Here is a 13,247-nt window from a genome sequence, read left to right as displayed (position 1 = left end):
AAAATAATAATAATAATTTTTTTTAAAAGCCAAGGAAATAACAGCTTTCATGTGAGCTCCCCCCTTTGTAATTTTAGGGTTCAACAGCGCCATCTGCAGGAGACTTATTTTTATTTCACAATCACACTGGATAAGAGTGACTCCAGAACAGCCCGTGCTTTCAGATGTTCCCACGCACTTTTTCAAACCAAAAACTCCCCAAAGAATAGAACAAAAGGGTGGTTTTATTTATAATAATTTCAAACAATCATTTTCTAAACATTTATGCAGGTAAAATACACACTCATTTATAATTAAATAGTTCTAAAAATTCATTGTAAACATATAAATCTGAAACATAAAAAGCACGAGGCAAAGAGCTGCTAAGCTTGTGCAATAATTACAGTCACAATTTCACTTCCTGTTCAGCTCCAATCTTGTCTTAATGTTGACTCAACAGAGGAAGTAAATTAGACACCTAAAAAAGCTTGTACGGAAAACGTAGCACATCCTGCACTGCATCTGAAAAGATGTCCCACACTTAGAAAATAACAAGCAATGTAACTTTCATACTTTAGTTACATATTAATAACTTTAATGTTGTGCCCGATGAAATGAATTATGATGGAAATGTAAGGGAAAGTAAATAAAAATGTGCTAAAACCCTCAGTGTGTTCCAGTGCCAGAACAATACACACAAAGAGAGGGAGAAAATGGCGACAATATCTATTGGCATCCCTGGTAAATATGTGTAAAAAGCCTTAAAATATTTATTTGATTTATTTTTCATTTTATTTTACTTTTTGCAGTAGCACAATCTCACACTGAAAAATAAAATATTTACCCTTATTTATAGAGATATATCTTATTATAGCACACATGGGATTTTGAATGTTTGTTTTGCCCTTCAAGCAGATAATGTATTCAAAACAAATTAATACTGAAACAGAGGCAAATACTGAAAGATGACACTGTCTTGGAAATAGGACAGAGGAATGGTAAAACAAAAAAATCCATTTCCTCCAGCCTTTTTCCTCACCAATCCAACATATAAAAGATGAAGGTCTGATGTCTCTAAAATTTTCAGCTTGTGGTCATATTTTAAGGTTTATCACACGTCTTTAGCAGACATGCCGATATATGTGGAAACAATGCATTTGAGTCTGCAACATCTGATCATTGTCTAACATAAAACTTACAATGCAGTAAGATAATGGCACCCACAGATACAAATCCACTCCTTGCTCTGCGGTTAGGGCAATGAGAGCGCTTTGGCGAGCCGAACCCAGAACCAAGCCTGGGTGCAGGGCCGAGTGTAGTCACATATTGTCAAGAAACGCAGGATGCTGGGAAACGGTTTTGTCATCGACTTGTAGACCACCGGAATGAGACGTTTACTTCGAGCCCCTGGAAAATTTTTAAGGTTTAGTGACGGAGTTTGTTGCAAAATACAGATTTAGGCTGTTTTAAACTGGCAAGAAATGGAAAATAAAAATCCTCTTTACCAGGGCAGAGGCTAAGAGCGAACTTGGTCTGAAAATCACAGGCATCACTGTCCAGATATTCATCAGAAATCACCACCACCATCCTCTTACACCTGCACACATGAACACACACTCTACAGTCGTGAGTTGAATGTGACACAAAAGTAAAGTGGGGAAATTTGAAGACTTTCGGCACATGAAAAGCTTTTTTGTTGTTATTCTCATTCTATGTTTAAATACTAACAATCCAACTTGTTTGAGCCTAATTAAGTCTCCACAATCACTGAAAGTTGAATCTTGCTGCAAAAACGTTAAGTAATTAAGAGTTACGAAACAAACAAAGAATATTGTATCGGAAATATAACGCCCACCTTCTCTCAATCAGCTCACTGGTGATGGTCCACACACACGAGCCTGGGAGCACATTCCTGTCGAACACGCAGAGTTTCAAGTTGTACTCTGTCTGCTCCAACTCCCGGATCATCTCAAGGACAAACTCAAAGTCGCTCTGGCAGTAGCAGATGAAGGCATCAAACATCTCTGGGATACCTGGGGTCAATGCGTTTCGATTACTTTCAGCAAAACTTTAATTTAGGGTAAAAAGAAAAAAAAGGTACATTAAATGCAACCCAAATGTAAGACATTCGCCCACACAATCATGGTCAAAAAAAAAAAGACGAAAAAAAAAAAAAAGATTTCCATAGAAGTCCAAAGCCGTTTGTTGCATTTATGGCTGATGTGCAAAACATGAAAACCCACGAGGCTGTGCACGAAAGTGAGAGTGATGCAAACTTTCTGATAAGGTTAGTTCAAGTTATCTCATTTCTGAGATAACTTGGAGCTTTTCCTGTGTTGATGCTCTGCTCAGAAACAGTGGTTAGACTTAAACTACTACAATTATTTTTTTTGAGAACATAGAAACAAGTAGCTCTAATAAGAAGGATTTTATAGTGCAGAAAGAATGAAATAGGGCCATTTCATATTAATGAAAAACACGTAACTTTTTCTAAGCTTTTTTCAAAATGCCTTGGGTGGTCGTAAACAAACACCGTGCAACACGCCATACACCGTCCGCACAATGAAACATGGCTGCCGCAGCATCATGCTTTTGGGTTGGTTTATTCCATAAAAAAGCATGTTTATGTGTCAGAAGGCGACACACAGAGTCTTTGTCAAGATGTTTCACTTTTCCAACTTTATCTGTAAAAAAAAAAATCTATATGAAATAAAGCTTCATTTTTCGTCCACTTTACATTTTGGGACAACTTTATCACATGAAGCATAAAAACATATGAATTTTTGGTTGTATTGTATAAAAACGAAGAACTTGAAGGAGTACAGATACTCTGTAAGGGCACATGCACTTGTCTTTTTTATTAGGTGAAAGGTGTTCCTTATCTACTTTGGCTGAGCATCTCAGTACAAGATAAGCAACATGAAGCCTTTATAGTGATGAACCAAAGACATCCTGCAACCCTTATAGCAAACTGATCACTGAATTTGAAACTACAAGCTAAAATACTTCTTTTGAAATCAGCATTTCAGCTGATCTAGACTGTGTCAAACACATCTTTGTTGTAAATATTTTACTCGGAGAAGAAGTGTAATAGTGAATTTAGAGAAAGACAAACCTCCTGGGATGTCGTCCACAGTGATTCCAGACCTCTCTGGTGTGCGAGGGACACAGCTGTCGACCTCGGGAACCTGGACTGGCGGCTCTGCTTTCTTCTTTTGGGTCTCAAGGTATTTCCTGACGTCCTCGTCTGGTGTCAAAACATACATGTATATGGATGTATATGGAAATAAGAAAGACACAAAAAGCAATCAAAAGCAACTTCAATGTGAAAAAGTAAATGTCCCAGTTCTAAGGTGAAATCAACTATTTAGCGAACTGACACACATTTGCTCTTCTAGGAAGTGAATCACTTGTCATAATTGATGGAAACATGAATTTGTCTCAAGAAGAAAATCCCGAGGCAGAATGGGCAAACCAGCAGTTCTTGCTATATGCCGCCCCCTAACTCACTTGTCATAATAAAGAATAAAGTGAGAAGTTTGTTTATGTTTTTTAAATATATAATCCAGTAAAGTAGGCATGACTAACTGTAATTCATTTGCATATCTAGATCAGGAAAAAGCAAACAAACATGCTGACAATTGTTTTTAAGTTTTAGTGACATACTGTTGAGCAATAATTCATACACTGGATGGACAGAATAAGAATCAGATGAAATTAGGATGTACTTGGTAGCACAAACGGGGATCCTCTCATGTTCGCTTCATTTTCGACTGGATTCAGTCGAAAATTAATTCAGAAAAAACCCTACAAAGAAACCTGCAGCCCATTATGTTTGATTTTATTGCCGGTGAATAACATAAAAAATAATCGGGAGCTCAAACCCCACAAAAAAACGGAAGTTAGACCGACTACGAAAACTGTAATGGCCTTAGTTAAAAATGAACCCCCAAATTATTTTCTGCATTTGGCCCCTTTGGTCGGTTCCGTTAGTCTATCAAATCAGTAAATTGCATCACTATGTATTAATATTTTGTATAAGTTGCGCACCTATCAAAGCTCGGAGATCTTCCACGATGTCTTTCCTCTCCACCTCCTCCAGAATAGAGACCAACTTTCCGACCGAAGTCTCCGAGTTCCGAGCCGCCCAGTCGTCTAGGATGGTCTTGGTGGGGTTCCTGGAAGCCTCGTAGTTCTTTATCTCCAGGTAAGAGAAGCCCATGGTCTCCGCTACAGCCGTCCAGTCGGCAGCCACCGTGTGTTTGGGGTTCAGATAAAGTCCCAACTTTTTCCTTACGGTCACATTAAGCGCAACCAGAGGGATCGAACCAAGATTGACTTTGGAATCGGTACCGTCCATGTTGAAAATAGTTTTTTCTTTTTTTTCTTCCACGTCCTGGATTCTGTTTAAAATGAGTGGAAAACAACCTCTGGTGGCGACTGGTGTGATTTTTGAAGGCTGACTGTGTAGTTAGGAACAGCCCACCTGGCTTTTAGTGGAACAAGGAAGTGTTCGCGGCCGACTGCGTCACATCTGGGAGGAAGTTACCTCTCAGTCAGATTCATATGGTCATCTGTCTGCAGAGAAATGTTTAAAACTAATGTTGGCAGAACTGCTTAAGGTTCTCATTCACATAACGCTGTAAAAAAAAACAAAAAAAAACTTTAAGGCACTTTTTTTTTGTTCCTGTGGAGTTTTGAAAAACTAACTTTATTATCCAGATTTATTCAAATAAAGATATTGCAGCATCAAAATCAGGTAGATAAAATAATCCGTGTTGCATGTCCACCTGGTTGTAACAGTCATGGCAACAAGAGGGACGAAAAATAAAAACGAGAAAAGTTCTCAGTGGTTCAGCTGCCCAGAACAGGAAGTGAAGCTGAGACTCTGAAAAGAGTATATAAGGCACATGAAGTGTCTTGCAAAAGTATTTATGCCTTGAACTATTTCACTCTGTCACATGACAAGCAAAAATGTATTTTATGTGGTGGGCTAACACAATTCTTAGAATCATGGCATGTATTTTCATTCAGCCCTTCCCGAGGAGATATTTTGTAGAATTATATTTTACTGTAACTGCAGCTGCAAGTACTAAGTTATATCTAGAGGAGAGTGGCAAAGTTCTACCCATTCTGCTTCAGCTCAGACTGGATGGAGAGCAGATGTGCACGTCAACGTTCAAGCCATGTTACAGATTCTTTAGATTGGATTTTAATCTATCTGGACTTTGACTTGGCCTTTATAACTAATTGATTTCTTTGAATCTAAAAAAAATCCTGTTGTATTCTGGCTGTTTGCTTGGTGTAAATGTCCTAAAGGAAGTTGAACCTCCCACACAAGTCTTTTGAAGCCTCTAACAGGCTGTATTCTCGGACTGCCCCATTTTTGACTACATCCATCTTCCAATCACAAAGTTGTTGCTAAAGAAAACAATCCCCATTGCATGACACAGTAACTACCCTTTTCCACCATCAGGCTATTATGTTCAGAGTGATTTGCACGTCAGCCAAAAGGCTCAATGTTCGTCTCATTCAACCTTGGCGTTCTCTTTCACTGCATGGCTTGTGGGAAACTGCAACTGGGACCTCTTTTGGATTTCTTTCAATAGCCTTCTTCTTAAAATGCTTCAGCGACGATCCGATTTGTGGAGTAAACGAGTAACACTTGTACTGTCAACAACTTTTCCCACATGAAGAGCGATTCTGTGCAGCTCCCCCAAAGCTCTCAGGAGTATTTTGCTGCTTCTCTAAGTAATGCTCTCCTTCTCAGGCCTGTCAGTTTAGGTGGACATCTGCGTCTTTGCACGTTTCCCATTCGACAGGGCTCCGCAAAATGTTGAAATCTTGGGGAATCTAAAAGCAATGGCACTGGATTTAGTGGCAGATGTGTAAATGAAGCTAACTACCACATTTTTCAAATCTCAAATTTTAAGCGAATCTTTGTGTTAGTTTGTCAACACAAATCCAAATAAAATACATTCATGTGAAAAAGTTCGAGGGGTGTGAATGCTTTTGCAAGGCTTGATAGTATCAGTTCAGCTTTCAGTAGCAAACAAATAAACATTCTCTTCAGACAACTTCCCTATGTAACTGTGTAAACATTTACAGCACATGTAACTCTGAATTTGCAAGATTGAAGGACTGTCCATCCTCTGCAGTAAGACATTTCACAGGTTTTTACTTCTGGAGAAATAGAAGTCGATGCCTTTATCTCGATGCTGCTTGGGAGTGTGAGACGGGCCTTTCTTTCCTCTTGGCGATGGTCCTGCACCGCCCTGCAAAACGAGGTCAACAGATGTTGACTTGTATGAATCGACTTTATCATAGATAGCTAGACATTGAAGAGTGTAAAGAAAAAAAAAACACTACAGGACTGAAAATAAACTGCATTGATCTTCTTTACAGTAAAATGATTAAATAATTCATGCATAATAAAAATTACCATACGATAAAGGTTTGATTATGACTTAGACCATTTCAGAAGAGTAGGAACCCTGACATTGAATAATTTTTAATTATAAATACAAGACATTAATAGATAAAAACTAAAATAAAAAAGTCTGAGTTATATTATTCAACACCCAATTCATGATAAATTCCTTCCCCTTAAAAGTTGGTTGCTATGATTTCACAATAAAAACTATAAGTTGTTTTTTCAAGAAATCTCTAAACGCTACTTATATGTAATGATTCAGGAAATGCATTCTCTTTCTCTCACCATTGTTTGCAGCTGTTATAGAAAAAAAAAAAGCACCATTCCCTTTGAGTTTCCACTTCCCTTTTCTCTAAAACACCTACCGGTTTCTTGCTAAAGTGTCGACTCCATTCAGGCGCCGTGACAATGGGGTTTGGGTAAGTCTCACCGAGCGACACGCCAGAGTGTGACAGTGCAGCAGAGCTCAGGTTCCAGGGCGTGTGAACGTCTGCCCCTCTTATAGCGCCCAACTCTGGAACCCATCGGCGCACGTACTCCCCCTGAAGCAGAAGCATGAGCCCAAGTTTATGCATCAGTAGGTTTTCACAAATCTATGCTTGTGACTGTAAAACAAAGTGTGACTCAGGTACTTTGCTTCCATATCCAGACAAATACAGAAGGTGAATAAGATGAGATTAAAACTTTTTTTTAAAACATACGTTGTTGTCATAATCGAGAGCTTGTTTGATCATGTTGAACTTCCTGTTTTCTCTGGGGTCATTTCCTATGCCAGCGCTGTACAGCCAGTTCCCATAATTGCTGCAGACATCATGATCAATCTTTGCAAGAAAAGGAATAAATTAATCAGGGTAAACATGGAGAAATTTAAAAAAAAAAAACCTGTCAAAAATAAAATTATTTGGATGGGCTTTTTTTGTGGTTAAATAAGCTGATCAATAATATATTGAATGTCTACACATCATACCAGCAGATATTCAAACCACTCAGCTCCAAGTCTCCAGTCAAGGCCCAGATCCTTTGTAAGGAAGCTTGCAACGTTTTGTCGCCCCCTGTTGGACATGAAGCCTGTCAGCGCCAGCTCTCTCATGTTGGAGTCTACAAAGGGCACCCCTGTACGGCCCTCTGTAAGTGCAAAGGTCACAAACAAACCAAGACTTACATGAATTTATTCTAGCGTGAGACTATGATCAATTACATGCCATGAACTCCAACCTTTCCATGCATCAAACAGCTTCGTGTCCATCTTCCATGGAACAGACTTTCCTTGAAGCCCTAAATTTAAATTGCACCACTGTATTTTAGTTCTGCAGACTATATTTACAACATTAATAACAGATCGAACATTTTCTAACATTACCTTTGACCTGAAACATTTTGTTTCCGTACTTAATGCCCACAAACTTGAAGTAGTCCCTCCACAAGAGCTCAAAAATGACCCTGCAAGACAAACAAATTTCAAACAATCATGACCAGATTGTTTTATGGGTGCATCATTTTAACGTTTCAATAATTTGTCACATTACAATTACAAAAAAGATTTGTTGTACAAGTAAAAATGCTAAGACTGTTGAATGACTTTTCATACTAATACTAATATTACTGAGAGTAATACACCCCAATCGTGCACTGCTTGGAGGACAGCAAGCACTGCCGATCAACATGAACACAAAATCACCACAGCAAACAATGGTGATGGCAGGATAATGTTGGGGGCGGGGGGAGTACTTTTTTATGTATTGAAGCCTGCGGCTTATAATATGACAAAACGTAATAAAGTTTAAACACTATGAATACTTTTGCAGGCCACTGTCACATAAATATTTTTAAAAATCATTATTGTGTCTTAACTTCTTAACAAAATGACACAAGAAGCACTGATACAAGTACGAATACTGACCAGTAGGTGCTCTGATTCGCTGTCCGCTCCCTCTCATACTTTTTGATCTGATGGTAAATATACCTCGGAGAAATGCATCCCAAAGCCAGCCTGCAATGTGGTATCATAGAAACATGTTAGAGAAGCAACAAGAAGGGAAACATTTGAGAAATAATCCACAGTGAAAGTTATATTTAAAAGAAAACTCGCCATGGTGAAAATTTAGTTGAGTAATCCACCCCGATCAAGCCGTTACGAGTTTCTTTGTAAGTCGCCACAGCATCCTAGAAAAATAGGCAGGACACTTTATATTTCCTCCCAAAAATGTTTTTGATCAACAGTATCAAAATAAGTTTGTATATTTCTGTAATGCAGGTTGCACTCACAGTGTCCCAAAAATAGTGTTTGAGTCTTGCAAGGGCACTACTTTCTCCACCAGTGCAAGGGAAAGATGAGCGAGGATCAGTCACCGGCTCTGGATGATTAAACGGCACAAAAACAATGAAACACAATGATTCATAAAGGCTTAACTATATACAGGGATCCATCTACTAAACCAAAGCTGAGTTTTAATGAAGAGATTCATGCTCAACCATTTTCCACTGAAGTTTGATGTGGAGAAGTGGATTTACACACGCTTTGTGAATATGGAAGAATGTGGAGCTTTAGGAGTCCAGACTAGTTTGAAAGGAGGAATATGAAGACGTAGAGGGAAAGCACTGGAATTAAGCTCTTCTCATTGAACAACATTGCCATCATTTACCAGTCTGCTGCAGGTCCTCCGCTGTGGGAATGGCTCCTTCTTCCAGCCCCGGGGGAAGGGGATTCAGCCTCTCGGGGGTTAGCAGCACAGGCCTCACCCTGCTCTGGCTCTCCACCGCCTTTCTGAACTCAGTGTACACATCAGGCAGCCTGCAAGAATTACACAACATGCCTAGAATTTCTTTCTCCTGGAGTAGCTTCTCTAGCATGAATCAGATTTGTTTTATGTTCAGCCGAGCAGCATCCTCCCCACACCTGGATATGTGGTGGAATGGCAGGTCTTCTCTGTGGAACAGCGTGGAGCCCCAGCAGGTGTGAACTTTCACGTTCAGCTGAGCACAGACTTCCTTCACCTTTTTCTCCACGTTCAGCTCTTCAGAGGCAACCTGGATTTGAGTACATGAAGGTAAAAATATGTTTTCAAACAGAATCATGCCTTACACAAAGTACTCACCTACATACACATTGCAATTCCTATGTAAAAAAAAAGAAGAAGAAAAAACATACATCTTCTACCTAAAAATGCACTACCTTTGTGTTGGTCTTGCACATAAAATCACAATAAAATACATTAAAGATGAAGAGAACATCAAAGTACCTCTTCATGGAAAGCCACGCTGCTAACGGAGCCGAGCTGCTTGATAAGGTCAGCGACCACCTCCTCCGGCTTACCCTTCCTCACCACCAGATTGCTGTCACACAAAAAATAAATAAACACACACGACTCGCAGTTGGCATAATACCATGCAGCTGCATCCTGGGCAGAGGGATAGCTGGGCGGAAAAAGTTATGGGAACAATGTGTGCACCAGCAATGTTAAACCCAGGTGTATCCTGATCCTGTCAGAAACGAGTTAATGTAGTCCTAGAAAGCTAAAAACATTTTCTGCACACGCTGTGACTTAGAATATATCCTCAAATCAAGTAAGCAAGGTTCTGCCAAATGTTTGGTGTAAAAATACTAGACTTTTCCAGATTCAACATTCTGGGATTCTCAGTTCTTTAAGCTAATTTTCAAACTGAAAATACTAAACTTGACTATGAATGTACGGCATATATTTCTAAAGTAATGAATGAATATGAAACCTAGAAAAACCCAAAACAAAAAAAAAAAAACAGAAGGGTACTTGAAGTATGAAATAGACAAGGAACAGCACAAGGAGGAAAGCAAGAAAGGAGAAACAGAGAGAACACAAGCAGAAAGGAGAACTCAAAGAGGGAAAGTAAGTAGGGACACAAAGAATGAAAAAACTGAAGAAAAATGTGTAAGAAGGTATTTAGGACACATGGAAGGAAAGAAAGAAACGGACAGAAGGATTTAATTGTGGAACCAATTAAAGAAGGAAACAAGAAAAAAAGAAACAACCACAAATGAAGAATGGTATATTTGGCCGGCCAGCACAATACAGTTAATGTAGATGGAAATTTTTTGCTGACCCATTTTTTCAGAAGGAAAATTTTAGGTTCAACACAAATTCTTTATGTTCTATGATCGTGGTTTTTGCTTTCTATTTGATTTGAGCAAGTAGAACCAAATACATGGACTTTTCTGTGCCCTTATTTTAAATTTACATACTTTTCCAGACTGTGTGGGAACCCTGTGTCAAATCTCCAGTCCATATAAATCATATAAAGCTATAAAGTTAATAGCGAACCTGCCCTTGCTGAGAAGCGTGTTTCTGAGGTCTCGGACGCTCTCCAGTAAGAAGCGCAGACGGAAAGGTCCCGTCTTTGGCAGGTTGAAGTTGTACGTGCCCACATAATGTCTGGGGTCGAAGCAGTACAGAGGGACTATGCGTTCGGCATTTCTCTGAGCCCAGTGGAGGACCTGAAAATCAAAGAGTACAATGTCAGGATGGTTATAAATCTGGAAAAAAGAACAACATAAAAAAAACATAAAACCACAAATGTAACTAAATCATGTTGCCTGTTGGTATTTAAAACACAAAATCTAGAATTATTTAGTTTTTTCCCATTTCAGACAGGTTGTTGGATGTTTGAAAGGATGATATTACATATGTGCACTACTTCCAAGAGAGACAAACTGACTGATTAATAGGAACTATTTTCCATCTTTAAAACTAATGGAGTGCCATCCAACACTCTCAAAAAGGCTGTTTCCAGTCAGCATGCTATGAGCAGCATGTTTGTTAGCTGACTACCTACAGTGATTTAGCTGCTCAAATTATCCAGCGAGTGTCAAGTAATAATATTACAAATGTTGCTTTGTGCCGAGCAGAAAATTCATGCACATGCAATGGAAAATTAGAGTAATCAGTTAACCAAACAGTCATATTTCTGGACTGTAAGACGACCAGGAGAGAACCCTCCATGCAAAGGGAGAACGGCAAAATTCATAGAGATACTGCATAGTATACTGCATAGTTTTTAATATCGTTTTAAGTCTACGTATTGAAATAATTGCTAAATGTTATGAAAAACATCCTGGCAACTGAAGAAGTCCTAATTGCATTAGTCTTAAATGTAACTATGTAATTTTACATAACTCTAACTCATATTATACCCAACTAAAACAGAAATGATCAAAATATTGAATCATTTTGCAGGATGGAATACTACTTCAATATACTGGTTTAAATAACCCAGTCAAGGGAAAACAAACCCTGACTTTCAATGATACACTTCTTTTGGTATCATAGTTGAAGCTTTAATATTTTTCTATTAAAATAATTGAAAGATATTTACTCCGTAGCTATGTTAGGTTTACATTGTATCATGTAAACCTAATGTGCAGTAATTAAAAGGAAACATCCAAACCAAAATGTCTGAAGAATTCATACATAAAATGCCCTCATCTAGAATTTATTAGATTAGTGCCTGTTGATTTAGAACACCCAATGCTGTATTTTTTTTTTTCATATACAATTTGTAAAAGTTGAAAAAAAGTGAAAAATAAAGGAAACTTCATAATAAGTACACAGCAGGGTAATAGATGACTTACAGGATTTATTAAGGTGACTTTGTCTTGACATATTAAAATAGCATAACTGACAATGAAAGGTTGTACTATAAGTGACGAACATATAATGGTAGTTTCGCTGATAGAATAAATTCTGACTAGCATCTTTATTTTACTCTGAAGTTGGGGCTTTTATTCTAAAGGAAACGGTGCCGGAAGTAAAAAGTTTAATTCCTTGTGTAATTTGATGCTGTTTTAAATGTGTAGATTTGTAAACTCGCCAGTAAATACAGCAAATATAAATGCAAATGTTAGCTAGAATTTATTTTACCTCCACAATTTAATCATTCAAGTCCGAACAAAACATTACCACACGTTTATTTGCAAGTTTACATTCTTACCTCATTGTCGTGAAGTCGCAGGTCGTTTCTCAGTAAACATATTACAGTACGAGAGGCTGACATTGTAGTTTAGTTTACAGATGAACAGAAGTTTTAAATGAAAAGTAATAAAACTCCAGACTGACTGGAAGAGCTTCGTCCGTGTGAGACGTCTCTGTGTTGCTGCGGCTGCTGCTGCGTTCACGGTCACGTTTTCAGGCACGACGTTACAAAACCTCAGGTTTTATAAGAAGGTTTTCTAACAGCTGATGAGGAGCATCAGTGTTGGCGCAGTTCAATATAAATTGTCTTTGTAATACTCCGTCTTTGATATTTGTTTATTGATTGTGTACTTAAGACTAACGTACGGAAGAGGATTAGGGCCACTGAAAAAAATTATTCAGACTTTAATCTCAATTCTGAGATTGAGACAAAAATATCATTTCCTTTATCAGAATATCCTATTCGTTTAAAATGAAAATATGAGAATATATATATAAAGGTTAGGTCGCCAGTCTGTCGCACAGCAGTATTTCTGAACTAAATAAACTTTATTTACTGGTCAGCTGTTATATATATAGTTTTTAACCCTAAAACTATATGAGGGGTAAACTTGTTTTTATATTTTCAGAGCTTAATACCAAACTGCTTGTGGAGAGTGAAGAGTGTCAAATGACAATAAATAACTTATGTAACAAGTAAATCACAAACTTCTTTTCATTTTGGTGTTTCTGAACTATCCATCCATTTTCTAACATCCTTATCCCTAGTGAGGTCGGGAGAGGTGCTGGTGCCTATCTCCAGCTAACAAGAGGCGAGGTACACCCTGGACAGGTCGCCAGTCTGTCGCAGGGCAGTGTTTCTGAACTGAATAAACTTTATTTACTGGTCAGCT

General features: G+C 38.2%; 2 protein-coding genes across 2 annotated transcripts; both read right to left on the bottom strand.

Annotated features, from left to right (window-relative positions):
* Positions 1-202: 202 nt before the first annotated feature.
* Positions 203-4,489, bottom strand: myd88 (MYD88 innate immune signal transduction adaptor). Its single transcript, XM_032552222.1, has 5 exons — positions 4,030-4,489; positions 3,095-3,226; positions 1,835-2,012; positions 1,485-1,576; positions 203-1,386 (listed from the first exon to the last, which is right to left on the bottom strand). The coding sequence occupies exons 1-5, from the start codon at positions 4,337-4,339 to the stop codon at positions 1,232-1,234; spliced, it is 867 nt and encodes a 288-aa protein (XP_032408113.1). The 5' UTR covers positions 4,340-4,489; the 3' UTR covers positions 203-1,231.
* A 180-nt stretch (positions 4,490-4,669) lies between these two features.
* cry-dash (cryptochrome DASH) lies at positions 4,670-12,568 on the bottom strand. Its single transcript, XM_032552220.1, has 14 exons — positions 12,374-12,568; positions 10,708-10,880; positions 9,652-9,745; positions 9,309-9,439; positions 9,055-9,203; positions 8,678-8,766; positions 8,502-8,575; positions 8,313-8,402; positions 7,773-7,852; positions 7,628-7,687; positions 7,380-7,537; positions 7,114-7,233; positions 6,778-6,954; positions 4,670-6,254 (listed from the first exon to the last, which is right to left on the bottom strand). Exons 1-14 carry the CDS (start codon positions 12,434-12,436, stop codon positions 6,147-6,149), a joined length of 1,566 nt encoding a protein of 521 aa, XP_032408111.1. The 5' UTR covers positions 12,437-12,568; the 3' UTR covers positions 4,670-6,146.
* Between the last annotated feature and the right edge of the window lie 679 nt (positions 12,569-13,247).

Source organism: Xiphophorus hellerii, chromosome 21 (genome assembly GCF_003331165.1).
Source record: "Xiphophorus hellerii strain 12219 chromosome 21, Xiphophorus_hellerii-4.1, whole genome shotgun sequence".
NCBI classification, from domain to species: domain Eukaryota; kingdom Metazoa; phylum Chordata; class Actinopteri; order Cyprinodontiformes; family Poeciliidae; genus Xiphophorus; species Xiphophorus hellerii.
This window is presented reverse-complemented; position numbering and strand designations above follow the sequence as displayed.

Bases quoted from the DNA above. Each gene is read 5' to 3' on its own strand.
- myd88 (XM_032552222.1), bottom strand. From the start codon at position 4,339: ATGGACGGTACCGATTCCAAAGTCAATCTTGGTTCGATCCCTCTGGTT. The intron at 3,227-4,029 runs GTGCGCAACTTA...TTTTGACACCAG, and splicing joins AGATCTCCGAGCTTTGATAG to ACGAGGACGTCAGGAAATAC. The intron at 2,013-3,094 runs GTTTGTCTTTCT...CATTGACCCCAG, and splicing joins TGTGGACGACATCCCAGGAG to GTATCCCAGAGATGTTTGAT.
- cry-dash (XM_032552220.1), bottom strand. From the start codon at position 12,436: ATGTCAGCCTCTCGTACTGTAATATGTTTACTGAGAAACGACCTGCGA. The intron at 8,576-8,677 runs GTGAGTGCAACC...CTATTTTTCTAG, and splicing joins AACACTATTTTTGGGACACT to GATGCTGTGGCGACTTACAA. The intron at 7,234-7,379 runs GTATGATGTGTA...TTTCTTGCAAAG, and splicing joins AGTGGTTTGAATATCTGCTG to ATTGATCATGATGTCTGCAG.